Here is a 16,616-nt window from a genome sequence, read left to right as displayed (position 1 = left end):
TAATTTTGTGTGGAGAAATGATTTATCATTGTCAAGCAAAACATTATCTTAATTAAAATTATATTTAGCTAGTGGAATTCGCTATCAGAATAATCTAGGGCCAGATGTACGAAAAAAGCAATTTGCGACTTGCAAATTGCGAGTCCCTGTGACTCGCAATTTGCAAGTCGCAAATTGCTATGCAGTACGGTGTCTCAGACACCGACTGCAACTCGCAATGGGGTCGCAAGGACCCACCTCATGAATATTCATGAGGTGGGTCGCACATTGCGGCCCCATTGCGAGTATGGGCACTCGCTAACATGGAGGCCTGCTGACGTCAGCAGGCCTCCATGTTAGCGACCTGCTTGTCAATAAAGCAGTTTTTTTTTTTTTTGAAGTGTAGCCCGTTTTCCCTAAGGGAAAACGAGCTGCACTACAAAAAAAACTGAAACCTTTAGTTTCTGAAAAAATATTTTTGGGTGCAATCACAAACTGGAAGGGGTCCCATGGGGACCCCTTCCAATTTGCGATTGGGTTACCATCCACTTGAAGTGGATGGTAACTGCGATGCCATTTGCGACCGCATATGCGGTCGCAAATGGTATTGCATCCCAATGCGACTCGCAAATAGGAAGGGAACACCCCTTCCTATTTGCGAGTCTGAAATGCATTTTGCGAGTCGGTAACGACTCGCAAAATGCATTTCTGCATTGGGATACGCGTTTTGCGACTCGCAAACGGCAAATTTTGCCGTTTGCGAGTCGCAAAACGTTTCGTACATCTGGCCCCTAGAGAATATCTCAACATTACACTTTCTGATGTTGGAACATGTTTCCTATAATTTAACCAGCAACACAGTAAACCATAGTAAGTCCCAACATAAGTTCCTTTTACCGTCCATTTCATCTTTGCACAATCAGATACATGCAGCGAGCGGAGAATTGATTCCAAGATAATCTTATTCTTTTAGATGTATAGAAAATAGATTAATAAAGTATTTATACTATGAGTAATGTGCTATAAACTACTCTTATTGTTGATCTTTGACTATAAACTACACCATTATGCATTATCTTTCTTAATCTTTGTCTCTTCCTTACTCTAGTAGAACCTGCTTTATTTTAGCTACTCCCCCCTTCATTTCCTATTTTCTGCCGTAATTTCAGGCACTTCGCTAAAACAAGGTTTTCAGTATGGCTGTGAGTGAAAAGGAGGAGGTGTGTGTTTTTTAAGATGGGCTTCCTAATTTCCGTTGAAATGGTAAGGCTTCTGGTTCCTTTAAAAAAAAAAAATTTAAATAAAGTATTTTGCTTGTTCTCTCCCCAGGCGAGCGCTGTAAAGAGGTGGAACAGATCCGAGAACAACACCCAAACAAGATTCCTGTAAGTAGAATGTCACTATTCAGCTCCTTGTCTCGCACTGGGCATGTCTGACCTTTCTGACTTTTCCTGCTCCCTTCCTACGTTACTGTAGGCCCACGTGAACAGTCACTTCATTCCATTTCTAGGATTTCCACCTTTGACAGGGAAAGAAAGCTGAACATTTATTATTTTTGACATTCTGGAAAGACAAGGAACTTTAACAATGATTTATGTAACATCCTATGTGGTTTTTTTTTACCTAGGCAGTTCTGCGTCTGTTTGCTCTAGTAATCATTTAGAGCTAGTTTATATAGCTTAGAAATATATTTGAAATTATTCCTTCTTGTAGTGTGTTGTTTTAAGTTTATATTAAAAAAAATTAAAAATACTTTTTTGTGCTCATTTCCCTTATTTGTATACCCACCACGCCGATAAAATATTAGTAAGCCGGCAACTCTGCATTCTCCAAACCTAACCAGTCAACATTGTCCATGTAGAGCTCGTAACCAAGAGAGGAAGTGTATGATGTATCTAAGTCACAGGCCCTCAGTGTGAACATAAAAAAAATCACCTACATTTCATAGAGCAGCTGCAGTTCATATTGAAAGTCACCTCTATGTGGTTTACTTGGACTCTGGTCGCCTAAACAAATTACTCACCTTGACAAGATCAACGAATATTCCATGCAGTTTAAAAAAAAAAAAAATTAAATATGTATTTATTGATTATTACATATTACACATACAACAGAACAACAGAAACGAGCCCACAGAGCATGAATACTGGCTGTGACGAAGTTCATCCCCACCCTGACACCGGGATACAATCTATAAGGAATGACACAATCTTTACTCCATGCGGGTGCATCACAGTTATATCCTGTATTGTCGGCAGAGTTCACCCAGCCTCCGCAAGGGATACATTCCAAGGGGCCTTCCGCTAAACACCAGAGGGCAAAGAAATAACAACAGAAAAAAGAAACATAAGGAAAGAAAAGAAACAGAGGGCAGGCAGAGTACGAGCACAGAGGCGCCCAACCACGATCATCTACACACAGTGCACAGCGTAAGAGAAGGACTGTGGGGAAATAGTCGCTTATGGCGCGAGCAGTCACGCAGTACTTACACAGCCCCGCTTGAGGCCTCCAAGAAAGATCGCAGCGGAGCCCAGATATCCCTTGGTCGGGAGCCCTCCGGAGTCAATTCCCAAAAGATCATCAGCTGCTCCTGACAAAAGGAGGCGTCACGTAGCCAGTCGGACCCACGAGGAGCCCGCCTGCTACCCCAGCACATGGCAACTCTGCACTTAGCCAGCAAAAGTAGCAGACCCACCAGCCTCCTATGCGGCTGGCGCACCTCGTCCACACACCCAAGCAGCGCAATTTTAGGGGATATAGGCAGCTCCGACCCAGTCATCTCAGCAATCATGCGCATTACCCCACCCAAAAAGCATAGACCTCAGCACATTCCAATGCAAGATGCAAGAATCCAGTGTCAGGGGCGCGGCACCGCTCACAATGCGCATCCATGCGCAGATCTATAGAGCGGACTCCACTTGGAGTATAATACAGGCGGTGCAAAAACTTGAAATGTATCAGACGCAGCCTATAATTAGGGGACAATACTCTCATATGCGCACAGCATCTCCTCCACGTCTCTTCCGTGATAGGCTCCCCCACATCTACCTCCCATCGGGCCCTGGCAGACCCTCCAAGGTCACCCCGCTGCTCCTGGATGCAATTATATAATTTAGTAATTAATTTACGAGGTGACTGAGCACGACACAGCACCTTCAGAGCCCGGCACTCCGGTGGAGTCCTGGGAAGGCCAGGGAACCGAGCACGCAGCATAGCACACACACGCAGCACATACAGCTGCTGCAGTGCAGTGGCGCACCCATCCCCAAGCACTTCCCTAGGAGGAATCAAACGGTCATCCACAAACTAATCGCCCAAGTCCATCAAGTTAGAATCCTGAAGGAAATCGTGCAATCCCCCATCCCGAAACATCCGGACATCAGCAGCAGCAGGAACGGGAAACTAAGGGGCAAAGGGTGTATTAACTCCATAGCAGTGCAGCAGTGCCGTCCAGGCTTTAACAGTACACGCCACAGTGTCAACACCCCGCAGACGATGCTGGGATGCATTACCAAGGACACTAGCCAGGCCATCCGACCATACTGCATCACTTTCTGGCGCCAGATGGGGTAAATACCGAATAGGACGCAGCCAATAATATGCAAAGTGTGCCTGCGCGCAATGATAAAAAAGCTCTAGATCAGGGGCAGCAAGACCACCCAACTCAAAGGGCAGCGTCAGCTTCTCCCAGGAGATTCGAGGTTGTCTGCCCGTCCAAACGAAACGAATCAGTGCAGAGCAGAGACGCTGCAAAAAACACTTCGGAAGCATGAGCGGAAGGTTCACAAACAGATACAAAAATTTGGGGAGCACCACCATCTTCAAAACAGCAGTACGCCCAATCAGCTAAAGCGGTAGCGAGAGCCATACCGCAACCTTCTCTTCCAACCACGAGATTGCCGCACCGTAATTGGCCATCCAGCGAGTCTCTGCATCACGACTCCCAGATAGCGAACCGGGCGGTTCGCCCACTCAATGGGGTACCGGGAAGAAAACTCCACCACACCTGAAAACAGAAGTAACACCACTGACTTAGCCCAATTAATCACAATCTCGGAAAAAGTGCCAAAATGCACGATCTCATCCAGCAACACATCTAAATTCCTACGCGGATCACGTACATACAGTGCAATGTCATCAGCATACATAGAAATCAAAACAGGTCGCTGCCGAAACGGAAAACCCCAATCATTGTGCCGCTGTCTCAGGCATGCTGCAAGGGGCTCCATCGCTACAGCAAAAAGTAACGAGGATAAAGGGCATCCATGACAAGTCCCACGGGTGACCGAAAAAGGAGCAGAGACATTCCCGTTCAAACGCAGTCTAGCAGTGGGGGGGCGTATACAGTAATCTGATCAGTTTCACAAAACGTGCACAGATCCGGACTGATCCGGCAGTACCAGCTTAGGAAGCAACAGCTGCAACCTCGCCGCTATCATTTTAGCCAAAATTTTATTGTCAATATTAATCATAGAAAGCGGGTGATATGAATCGCAACAACACAGATCCTTACCCGGCTTAAGGATCGTGACAATCAGGGCCTCCCGAAGTGAGGCAGAAAGAACTTCGGCCTCCAAGGACTCCGCATATACCTCCAAAAGATGGGGAGCAAGAATATCTGCGTATTCCTTATAAAATGCAGGAGTCAAGCCATCTATACCTGGAGACTTATCGCTAGGCAGGCTACGAATCGCTGCAGCGACCTCCTCCACAGAAAATGGAGCATCGAAATAAGAGCGGTGGGCGTCGTCGAACCACAACAACGAAATCTCAGAGAAGTAAGCCTGCGCCGCATACGCATCCAGCCCGGTCGGTTCTGCGTCTAAATTCGCTAAAAATTGGGTAAAAACCTGCATAACACCATGCATCCCAGCCACACGCTCACCCCTGCACCATCAATCTCGGTGACATAATTGCTAGCCCGCGGCTTACGCAGCATGTCTGCGAACGTGCAGCCGGCTCTCTCCCCCTCACCATAGCGACGCACCCGAGCGGTCCTCCCGAGAAAACAAACCTCTGAGGGAGGCCTCCTCGTACAAGGACACAGCGCTCCGCAGCTCTGCCATCACCTCACCCGACCAGTCCACCACCAAGCGCCGCTCCAGTTCCGCAATCTCTCCTCCAGATCTCCAGCTCCCAGAGGATTGCCTTCAGCACCCCATGCTGCTTCGAGAGGCACACACCACGAATAACCACCTTAAATGTCTCCCACAAAGTGCAGGCCGAACTCACAGAGCCGCAGTTTTCAGCAAAGAACAGTACTATGGCCTCGCAGACCTCCACACAGAACGCCACGTCCCGGAGAGCCCCATGCGGAAGCCGCCACAAGAACATGCGCTCCAGCCCACAGGGCACCTCTAACACTAACTGCACCGGCGAATGATCCGACAAAGTGAGAGGAAGATGATCCACAGAACGCATCCATAACTCCACATCTCTTGTGCCCAACCAGCGATCAATGCGGGGCCAGTTACTATGGGCATAGTTAACGCACGTGCCCTCTCTAGCGTTGCCATGCTGCAGCCTCCTCAAATCCACCAAAGCACCCTCCTTCATCACCGACGCCAAGGCTCTCACCGCCGTAACGTCCTGCACCCTGGCCACACTCTGGCGGTCCATCCCTGGATCCAGAACCACGTTGAAGTCGCCACTCCAGATCACTGCGCCAGATCCCAACGACTCCACCAGGCGCCACTGCTCCCGGAAAAACTCCGGGCCATCAGTGTTAGGACCATAGACGGAAACCAGCCAACAAGCTCTATCCAACAGCGTGCCACTCAACATAACATATCTACCATTCGGATCAGCAATAATCTTCTGAGTGCGCCACTGCAGCACCTTACGTAGCAATATTGCCACACCGCGGGCATAACTCGAAAACACCGAGCAGTGATATTCACCAACCCAGCCGGCCTTCTTCCTGTCATTCAGCCCACGCACATTCCAAGTCAGACAACGCACCGTTGTCATACTTCTCGTTCCAATCTCAGCCAAACCCGATAGCGCCTGTCCTCCGTCCGCAGGCGCCACGGCGTTCACTGAGGCGAGCCAGGCAGAGCTCCTCCCTCGGCGCCGGGGGAACCCGGAGTGGTCCGGGACCAGAGCTGAGCCAAAAGCACCCAGCACACCAGGAGATGGGCCTCAGCACCCTGGGCAGTCAGTCCGCGGCCGGCGCGCCGGCCCGCATACACGGCGCTGCGCACACCCGACCCGGGAGGCACAGTTCAGGCCGCAGTCCGACCCGACCGCCGGAGGCCCCAGCAGCAGAGTCCAAAGTCCCCCCCCCGTCCAGCACTCCTGCCCCCAGGCACCAGTGGCACCCCCGGGATAGGCCCAGTAGCAGGGCACCCCCCAGAATAGGAAGCGTGCGCATCCCCGCAGGCCGCGCGGTCAGGCCCCCTAGGGCCAGGGAACACCGCGGCCAGCCGCCGCCAGATGCCCGTTGTCACAGTAAAAGCTGCACCGGGGGTCCCAAGTGCCTGCAGCGCCGGCCCAGCGCATGTGCAGTTGCGCGTCCGGAGAAATAATCGAAGAAAGGCCCTAAGCCCGGCAGAGCCTCACTCGGTGATGGCCATTTTGCCGGCAGGCTAGGCCACGCCCCATATTCCATGCAGTTGAATGCGCATGTAACCGTTGCTGGTGTTCCCCCAATCTTCAGTTACACCCACTCTATCTTGTAGTGCCAGGCAGGCTCATTGTTTTTGGCAGTTCCCTATATAGGAGAGAGTGTGAATTCTGGATATGGTGACTAGATTATTTGCCTAATTTGCAGATGTATATGTTTACCTAGGCCTCGTTGGTGCATGCCCAACCTTCCATACGTTTGTATATGAATGCCTTCACCTGGCTGTATTGGCCCAGTAATCCAACTTGTTGATAGGTGTGACTTAGGAAAGCCATGGGCACACAGCAAGATATGTGCGATAGTCGCATTTTTTAATCCCTGCTTGCCTCCCGATGCAAAGTAAATTAGTCTGTCTTGCTGGCTCCAGGGACTTCAATTTATTTGTATCAAGGCACCACCTATAGGATTTGAAATGGGTTGCTTTGTAAATGTTGCCCCCACCCCTGGACCAATAAACTGCAAACAAGATATTATATGGCAAAGAACAGAAGTGGGTTTTCCAACTTAAGCACATATACGAACCCTAAACGATGATGTTCTTTGGCATACGATGCAGACTACCTCAAAAAACATATGGAATAAATCCGATAACATTCAAGCTAGCACTGTCATTAAAAAAATAACTGTTTACAACAGGGATCTCTTTCTCTACATCAGTTAACTCTCAATAACTAATTACAATAAGGTGACAAGTAATCCATATTAAAACACATTCCTGTTTTTTCTATAACATACATGAGGCATCACATTTTATACTTTTCAGGCATGTACAGATTTCCGTGTTCATTCAGCCTGCAATTACTATTTACACATAAATAAAAGCCTATTTTTTTAACTATTAAAAAAACTGTTCTTATCCACTGCAGCTAGTTGGCACTTTGACTGCACCGTCTCCTCCCTCCTCTCCGCAGCCCTCTCCTTATAGTTCATTAGGGTGAGTAAACATGTGCAACATACCCAAGTTAGAAACATACTTGCCATATTTATGTTGTGCGCTGCCTCTCAGTCTGTGTTTTCACTTAGTGCAGTGATTTGTGTAGAAGTTATCAAAGGTTCTCACAGAAACGAAGAGCTCTGTAGGCTACCATGTTTCTAGATATCATAGGCGAGAATAGCAAAATGCTTGTGGTTCCTAGAACACAAATTGATATGTAACTCTTAGTGCAGTTAGGTTGATTGAAAAGAAAACTTGCTAAACATATTTAGCCCTAAATACTTTTATCCCCAAATATTTTTATCCCTTATCATGCTTAAAACCAGATCGGGGACTATGTAACTAGTGCAGTATAAAACTTTGAGTTATTGTACTATTCATTCTACATATACATTATTTCATAAATAATGGCCATCTTATTGGACCTCAGTCCTGAAAAAAGCCAGAGACATAAACCGGGACAGTTAAAATGGCTGAAACATGTTGACTACGATTGGAGAGATGTTTTTTTTTACCTTCCCTGTTTAATATTGATTTTTACTCTTACTATAGAGGGTCATGAATAAAGAATATAATGTCTAACACTGGGCAATTTTAAAATTATTGCAGAGGGTCCTCCAGTCCCTAACAGTGTATAAAAACTGGGGATAGCACAGCATCATTACAATTAAAAATTCAGCTTCTAAGACCTCCTAATCAGGAGCCCACCCTGACAGAACATCCAATGTCAGGGCGAGGAGCAGACCCAGTAGTAAAGCCTGGCAGGTGAGGACCTTGCATCCTAAAAAAGTAGACAGTATGCCTTTGACTATTGCTATTATTACCGAGTACCACTGTTAGTTCTTTAACAGTCTAAATCCCATGCCCTAGGTCTGTCTTACCTGTTGTTGGTTACATTAAGTAGGGAAGCTGTGTGATACACTCGAACTAGCGGCCTTCTTACTCCTCTTTTTGTTTATGGTGATTGGTTTAAGGAGACAGAAGCTCGCCCCGCACAGCTGTTTGGTCCTCTTCCACAGACTTCAGCAGAAGGTCATATTCCCTCATACTCCCAATAGACATGGGTGTCAAGGGCCATACAGCACTTACTGATCTTCAGCGTTCAAGTGCTCCCGGCGAAAACTGTGACCGCTTTGAGCAGCTTTCAGTAGAATGCCCTGGGGAGGACTACGGCAGACTTGTGACTAGAGTGCTCTCCCATTCCACAGTAGTGCTGCTAAAAATAGTTTTACTATTAAAGGGCTCTGTGATTCTAATGTTTATCGACCACTGAATGAAGACCGGGCATGTTGTTTCTAATGAGACTCAAACCTCTGACAAACGCGTTACACACTGATGTTAATAGCATGTGCTCAACTCTCCTAACAGCCTTGCATGCAAGGCCTTGTGCTGGTGAAACAAAGCGCTGCCATGCTTGCATTCTGTTCGGTTTCTGTTGCATACAATAAAACTCAAGTAACAAGCTTAGGAGTATTTAATGGGCTCTCTTTTAGGTAGAGGGTGACTGTACTCTATGTAACTTTCCCTGGAACACATATGTTAGTGGCCATCTCTGACTGGATCCTTTCTGTTGTCTTCAGTCTTAGAGGGTCAGTCGGTTGGGAAATAATCCCCTTTCCCTGTATACCAAGGAGCCTCGGATCTAATGCTGGCTTCCAGAGTGATCATTGCGAAATACTGGGCCTTGGTTCCATTACATGCCAACAGGGGCGTAGCGTTAGAGGGGGAAGGTGGGGTCGTTACACCCTACTAATCAACGTATGTTCTGGTAAATAGATGGGTACAGATGCTTCCAGTCGGGTAAGGTGGGGTGTCTGTCTGATTTGACCAGGGATTTTTTACATGCACACAGACAACAAAAGCACACACTTTCTCGCTCTCTGTTTTGACAAGCTTCAAAAAATGTTGCTTACTTTACAAAATATTGTATTTTCTCTCACGTAGTGCCCCTACCAATCCACATTCCTCACCCTTTCCCGCGCCCATTAGCCCCTCTCAGGAGCCCTGCTTGTCATCAGTGGCGTATTTGAACATATGCCAGCGAGACTGCTGGCACTGTTGTAGTGGCTGCTTCCGGTTAGAACTTGAACGGCCTCCCGTGCTCTTTTGAGGCGCATTTGCTGTATATCCGATGTTGTTAACGGTGGATCTGTAGTGGACAGTGTTGTGTTACCTTATGGCATGTAATGATATACAAGTATCATATAGAAACCCAGGTAACATGTAGGTGCTAGTAACGCACTGTTGCAGGAAGATGCTTGCTAAACCATATACAATACTAGGGCTGGTAGACACCAGCATGTCCAGCAAGCAGGTGACTGAGTGTCCCATCTCTTCAAAGACCTTTGTAACTTCCTGTTTTCATCAGATGCTAATAAGTCTCTGCTTAACAGATGTGGTCTAGTGACTAAGTGGGCGACCTACCTTTTATTAACGGGGCTTCCCACCTGACCTCTTTCTGTGATCTTGAGCAGATCAAATTTCCTGCATGCAAGCGACTTGCAGCAGTAACCCAGTGGAATAGAGGACGAAGCCTCTGCATTATTATGTGCAGTAAAATAAATTGGCCTCGTGACAGAGAATACAGGCAGCTGTGTGGAAGCAGCAGCCTCTGCATCCCCTCATCTCCTTGATGACCTACTGACACTGTCAGTAGTAATTTACCTCCCATCGGTTTAACTGATGAGACTTTGGGTGAGGTTTTCTTTAATTGCACATTCGCAAATGCAATTTGCTAGTACGTGTTTGCCTCTTCTTCTTAAATATTGAGTGATCAGCGTATGCGATTTTTTTTGCTGAAGCATTTTTATGTTAATAGAATGCCAAAGCATTTTGTCCATTTGTTAGTAACCTTTGATGTGCATAAAAATATTCGGTGTGCCATACTTGTCATTCTGCTGTGCTGCATCTTGCACAACACTCATTTGTGAAGGAAAAACTGTGAAGTTTCGTGCAATTTTTTGCCCCATTCCCAGACTCGTGTAATACCAATATAATATTTCACCCACAGTAAAACGCTGGCGGGCAGTTTCTGTCAGCACATTTGGGATGGCAGGAAGAAACCTCCGACCCCCTACGGTGTTAACTGAAAATGCCCCGCGTGAAATGGCCCTTTCGAACTCTGCCTTTTTCAGAAAACGACTGTGAATTGAGCTAGAATAAATCTGGTAATAGCGAAAGATGGTGACGCGGCACGCAAAATGTTAACATGGTGATGATGTCAAGGCTGCCCGTAGGGATTAAGGAGAGATTTCCTGAGTATTTTTCTGTTTGTTTGGTATCTTCCCAACCCCCTTCAAACCCAGGGGATTGTGGGACTCTATTAAATCGGCATAACGTCTGAGTTCGCTTAGGCAGATATCGTAGAGGTCGTTATCTTTTATTTCAGCTGAGCCGGCTGCCCCCTGGCATCACTTCGGGGTGGGGGAGGGGGGGTAACCTAAACGATTACAGGGCCTGGCTTGTGCCTCGCATTTCTGTATTTGGACATTTTAGTGGAAGGGTCGCAAGGTACCTATGGCATCGAGCTAAGGAGACTGCGCCCCATACTACAAGCAAGAGGGCACTACAAACCCTGCACTCACTGCCGACCCATCGTTTACCCCGCCTAATCACCTGCTTTGCTGGAAAATCGATTTCTATTCACTTCCTCTCATGCTGTTCATACGCGTTTTTCAGTGACTGTCCGTACCTAGCTCTGCTCTCCTCGAGGCTGTGTCCACACAGTATTAATACCGCGAAACAAAACAACCAGTACATTTGGTCCAGTGCAGCCAGTTTTATGGTCTGCGTAGATTTTAGGCTAAAACGATTTATTTCCTTTAAGGCGTTTTGGGTTCGATGGATTCATCGGATATGGAAGGACAGGATTCGCTTTTTTTTAGTTCTCCATGTATAATGACGTTTGCAAAACCGCTTTGTGCACCAGGGCCTCAGAGGCTGTTAGGGCTGGGACAGAGAAGGTCGCTTGACAGACATGATGACTGTTCAGGCCTTAGCGTACGTCTGTCTTCTCTCCAGCCCTACCGGCTTTTCAAAGGTACTAGTTTACAGTTCAGGCATTGCTCCCCGATATCCCGCGGCCCACTCGCCATTTGGCAGTTCATGGTTGGAACATCTCACAAGCCTGTCAGCTGTTTCTATTCTGGGGTAGGTGAGGCAAGCTCATTTCCTGCCAGTGCTCCCACTGCCTCTAGGTTTTCTCACTGGTAGCTGCTTACCTTTCTTAAACGGCGTAGGAGCCAATTATAATTGCCGGGAGTCAGTGCACATCCCACGGAGTGTGCAAAGGATTACTATTTTGGGAGGGCCCCTGCCTTTATGGCTCGATACAGAACCAAATGGTGACGTGAACAACGAGTCTTGTGACAGACTATCACCAGAACCATCTGAGCTCCTGGAAGTTGGCTTCGCGACAGACTTCGGGGGGGGGGGGGGGGGGGGGTAGTGTTCCTGTAGATGAGAGATGAAGGTGTTCAGCAGAAAGGCATATGATAGACTGCATTCCTTTTCCATCACTTCCCCTCCTTGGCTTGCACGTGGGTGACATTAGTCGAGTCGTAGCTTTGTACCAGAAACATAAACATCAGAATCACGTGGAAGTTGTAGGCCTTGTCTGGTCAAGATTTTTTCATGGCAGTCTATTTGACAAACGCATCGGTAGTCTGTGCAGGTGCAGTATGAACAGTTTGTGATGCATTAGTCATAAATCACAGATGGATTGTCCAAACAATTTAGCCCATTTTTATTTAAAAAAAAATGGGAAACGTACACACGTAAGGTGGCATAGTAACGCCTATGCGCATGTTTAAAAGTTCACTTGCAGTAATAAAGGCAGGCAGCAATTACTGTCAGCCAATGCTTTAAATGGAAATATAAACGTGTAGGTACTCACTATTTGGAGTACCTGCATGAGTGAAAGTGTGTGTGTGTATGTGCACGTGAATGGGGGTGTCTGTTGATGAATGTGAGTGAGTGGCGGTGTCTGAGTGGATGTATGTGTATGCTGAATGGGTGTGTATGTGAATGCATGCATGCATGAAGGGGTGGGGGTGTTTGTGAGTATGTGGATGGGTGGGGGGGATGTGTGTATGTGTGGGGACATGTGTGTGCTGGTGACAGGAATGGAGATTCCTGTAGCCGGGTGTGTGACCGCCATGGTTTTCATGGCCTGGTGGTTTGCAGCCTCGTAATCCGGACGGCAGGCTGAGGCCTGCCACCGGGTTGGAGGTGCTCACTGCCGACTGCGGCGGTGCAACCGCACTGGCGGGCCAGGTGGGGTTTTGGAGGGTTGGCGTCTGTCAAGCCTCACAACTCTTAATGTGGTGGTCCTTACCGCCGGCTCCGCGGCGGTAGGACCACCACACCGCCAGCCTCGTAATGAGGACCAAAGTCTGGGTGAGACACTGCCTCGCAGCCCATTTGCTTTTGTGACCATTGCCTCTCTAATTTTAAAGAGATTGAGGTGTTAGTCAATTTGTAAGGTGACTGCATGTACCAAGTCCTCCTTTCATATGTAGGTCTCCATTGCTGCATCCGCAGCTGTGCAAAGTGAGATGCTTAATGAGTATTGGTTTGGTGGGCAACAGGTAACTCGGGGCACAATGTGTTTGTGTAGTGTGCTATATTTATGAGAGAGTTTACATACACAGTGATTCCTGATATTGTCTCAAAACATGCATAGATCCACTACGTAATACCAAGTTTAAAAACACTCTACAAAAACTTTCAGATCTCTGTTTCTCTAGACAATGAGTAAAATAACATGCTTCATGTTCCTTAGTTCCCATCTTGAGCCAGACGTTAAACTCCAAATGTGCAAGAAAAAAGCCTCAGCTGCTTTCAGTCTGGACAGAAAGAATTGATGTTCATTTTTAAAAGTTTTTTTTTTTTTTTTTTTTTTAAACTTGACAACAATATTAAAGAGTTAAGGGGAACAGTGATGCAATAGCACAACAGTGTAAAATATGACAATAGTGAATACAGGAAGAAATACAAGTATGTTGTATGGAATTATAGGTGAAATATAACAATGAAAGGATGTTATAAGGGGAGGGAAAGAGGGGGGAAGGGAAAACAATGTAGATATTATCTGGCAAACTGGACTGTTAATAAGAAACATGTAGACAGTACAATGTTATAACTGTAAATAAAATATAGAAATAAAGTCAGAAAGGAATGATACATGTTCATTTAAGGACGTTTCTGAACCTCGTCTTGAGTCAGAGTATTTTTACTGGTTAGTAAGTCAGGTTTGGCTAGAAATATAGTAATTAGAAGCAATGGTAAGTCTCTGTGTTTTTTATAGCCAAGGTTATAGGTGAAACATACTATCAAGTCTATTATTGAAACAGTTAGTGTACCACCACGACTTAAAAGTGATATTTCGCACACTTTAGCATTTAGATGTTATTAATTGAAAGTCAATAACTAATAGTAAGTCTACCAATTTATGTTATGAAAATTTTCGGACCAATTCAGGACATTACTACCTAGAAAAATATTTGAAAACAAATAGTAATATTAACCTTAAAAATTGTTTAAATCTGATGCCAAGCCAATTTCTAGAACCTATGAATAGGAGGACATTCAAAGAGCATATATTTTAAATCAGCACATGAATAGTCGCAGGACCAAGAAGATGGATTCGAAAACTGGTTCAAAGTGACAGGAGTAAGCACTAATCAGTGGTAAATGGGGAAAAAGGGATAGTAAAGTATTTGCTGCTCTGGTGGCTTTATGAACGTTAGTCCAAATGTTGTCCCACAAGCTGATGGGCCAACATTCCACCAGGTCTGCTTCCTATGCCATTCAGTTTTAGATTTAGTTCTATCATTAAGAGAGATGAATACGTTGTAGATATTAGAGACTTTGGGATTTGTGGTTAATAGTGGAGACAATCTAACTGAGTCATGGGAGGTAGTAGCATTTTTTGGAAATAGTTAACATAAGGCTTTCTAGAGATTTGTGAAGGAGTCTGAATTGCTTCTGGGCCGAACAAGGTAAGAGAAATTTGTTTTGAAGCTCCAGAAAGAATAAGATTTGACTGTCATTAAAGAGATGAGATATCCAACAAATAACACTGTCTCGCCAAGTTTTCCAGTAAATGGAATGGTTGTTGATTTGGATGATGAGATTATGCCAAATAAATTGTTGTAGAAGATTAGGGAGAGACACATGAGTAAATGATTGAAGAGAAGATAAAATGCGATTTGAATGGACAATAATAGGTGTTTTTACTAGGATACAAGTTGTGAATGACAACACTTCTAAAAAGATCAAAGGGTACCACTAGTTATTTTTCCAGAGAAAGACACAATGGAACATGGGGAGGGTGAGTGGAGTCGAGCCAATAAACTGATTGTTTGTAAGGACAAGGCAAGATGATAGTGTTTAAAACTAGGGAAATTTAGGCCCACTTCAGATTTGTTCTGTTTTTTAAGGTAGCTAAAGCTATTAAAGATATTTTACATTGCCATAAGAATTTGGAGAGTAAAGAATCTACTTTTAAGAAATATAAGCTTGGGATATGAGCTGGGATAATTAAGGTGACATATAAAATACAATTAGTCAGCATTATCTTAATAGAGTCTAATCTATCCCACCACGAGGGAAATAATGGACTCCATTTTCTAACTGTATCGGCTAAGGATTTAGTAATATAATTGAAGTTGAGTTTAATAGCATCTTTAATATTCTTTGTAAACCATAATCCTAAATATTTTATTTCAGTAGGTTACGATGTGAAGTCTACATAGTCGAACTGTTGTTTGGTACAATGGATATTTAAAGGTAATATTTCCGATTTATCAGTGTTTAGATGATAACCCGATAGGTAGGAAAATACTGATACATGTTCTGTGAAGGATGAAATAGAGGGATGGGAGCAATACCCAATAATATTGTCTGCATAAACAGATATTTTAATGTGTCTCTCCTAATTAGTAGTCCAGATATGGTGAGGTCTTGTCGAATTTTAGTCAGAAATGGTTATAGCGCAATGATGAATAGGAGAGGGGATAACAGGCAACCTTGACATGCTTCTCTAAATAATGATAAATAATCTAATAAAATGCTGTTAACAAAAATAGCAGCTTTAGGACCAGTATAAAGTAAGGAAATCAAGCTGCAGATTTTCTTGGAGACCAATCCATTTTATTGCCCCAAACATGAAATCCCATCCAGTTCTGTCAAAAGCTTTCTCAGCGTCCAAAGCAATAGCAGCTGAAGAGTAATCTAGCGTGGGAGCATTGCCGAGGGTGTTGAAGAAAACAAAACACTATCAGAAAGTAGTATGCCTTTAACACAGCCAGATTGCTCAGGGTCATTGAGGTCTGGCAAAATGGGGTTGAAACGTAAAGCTATTATTTTCACAAAAATTCTGTAATCTCGGGGTTGAGGGATTTATATCGCCTGACTCCCAAAGCAAGTGGAGTTCCCGGAGGGACAAGAAGTTCTAGTGGCCAGCTTGTCCGACAGACAACTAGACATTAAATCAGGCTGAGAAGAGTCGGGCTGTAGCACTTTGGTACAGACATCCAATCAGGTTAGCTTAATAATTCCTGTTACCATGGGACATCTGTAAAGTCCTGTGATTGGAGACTGAATCCTAGGCTTGGGTTGGCTGAAGGAAACCTGAGCCCAGCCCTAGGAAAAGCATTTTATTTTTCTTTGGTGAAAAAAAAACCCCAGTGTGGTTCTGCTGCTATTTGCTAGAGCACTTGGATTGATGCAGAAATAGCAGTTTGTTCCTGCTTTTCCATAGAATCAGGCCAACGTATGTAAGCTGGTCCATGAGAGCCATTGAGTTGCTGCAATGTGAGCGTAAAAACTCAGCTCTGTAGGGCGTGTGGTAAGAGGTAGGAGGGAGGAGAATGAAGAGAGGCTCCTCTGTGCCCCGTGTATGCATAATCAGAAGGTGCTCAGAGCCCTAACCCAAGTAGTCTTAGCCTCCATATAGCTCACACACAGTCCCCTTTGCTGAAACACTGCTGAGGCTTAATCTGCTTCATTCAGAATACATGTTGTCAATCAAACTGCACTCTGCAGATGCATATGTGCGTCAATTCAGGGCAGTAT

At 45.4% G+C, this 16,616-nt stretch overlaps 1 protein-coding gene across 1 annotated transcript in view; it reads left to right on the top strand.

Annotated features, from left to right (window-relative positions):
- The window catches only part of MAP1LC3A (microtubule associated protein 1 light chain 3 alpha), a 165,101-nt gene that overhangs the window by 124,216 nt on the left and 24,269 nt on the right, over positions 1–16,616 (top strand). Inside the window, exon 2 of the mRNA XM_069243812.1 lies at positions 1,309–1,364. Coding sequence (XP_069099913.1) covers positions 1,309–1,364 — 56 coding nt within the window. The remainder of the gene's footprint in view (positions 1–1,308; positions 1,365–16,616) is intronic.

This window comes from Pleurodeles waltl, chromosome 7 (genome assembly GCF_031143425.1).
Source record: "Pleurodeles waltl isolate 20211129_DDA chromosome 7, aPleWal1.hap1.20221129, whole genome shotgun sequence".
In the NCBI taxonomy this organism is placed as follows: domain Eukaryota; kingdom Metazoa; phylum Chordata; class Amphibia; order Caudata; family Salamandridae; genus Pleurodeles; species Pleurodeles waltl.
The sequence above is the reverse complement of the archived record's forward strand: the minus strand, read 5'-3'. Positions and strand labels throughout refer to the sequence as shown.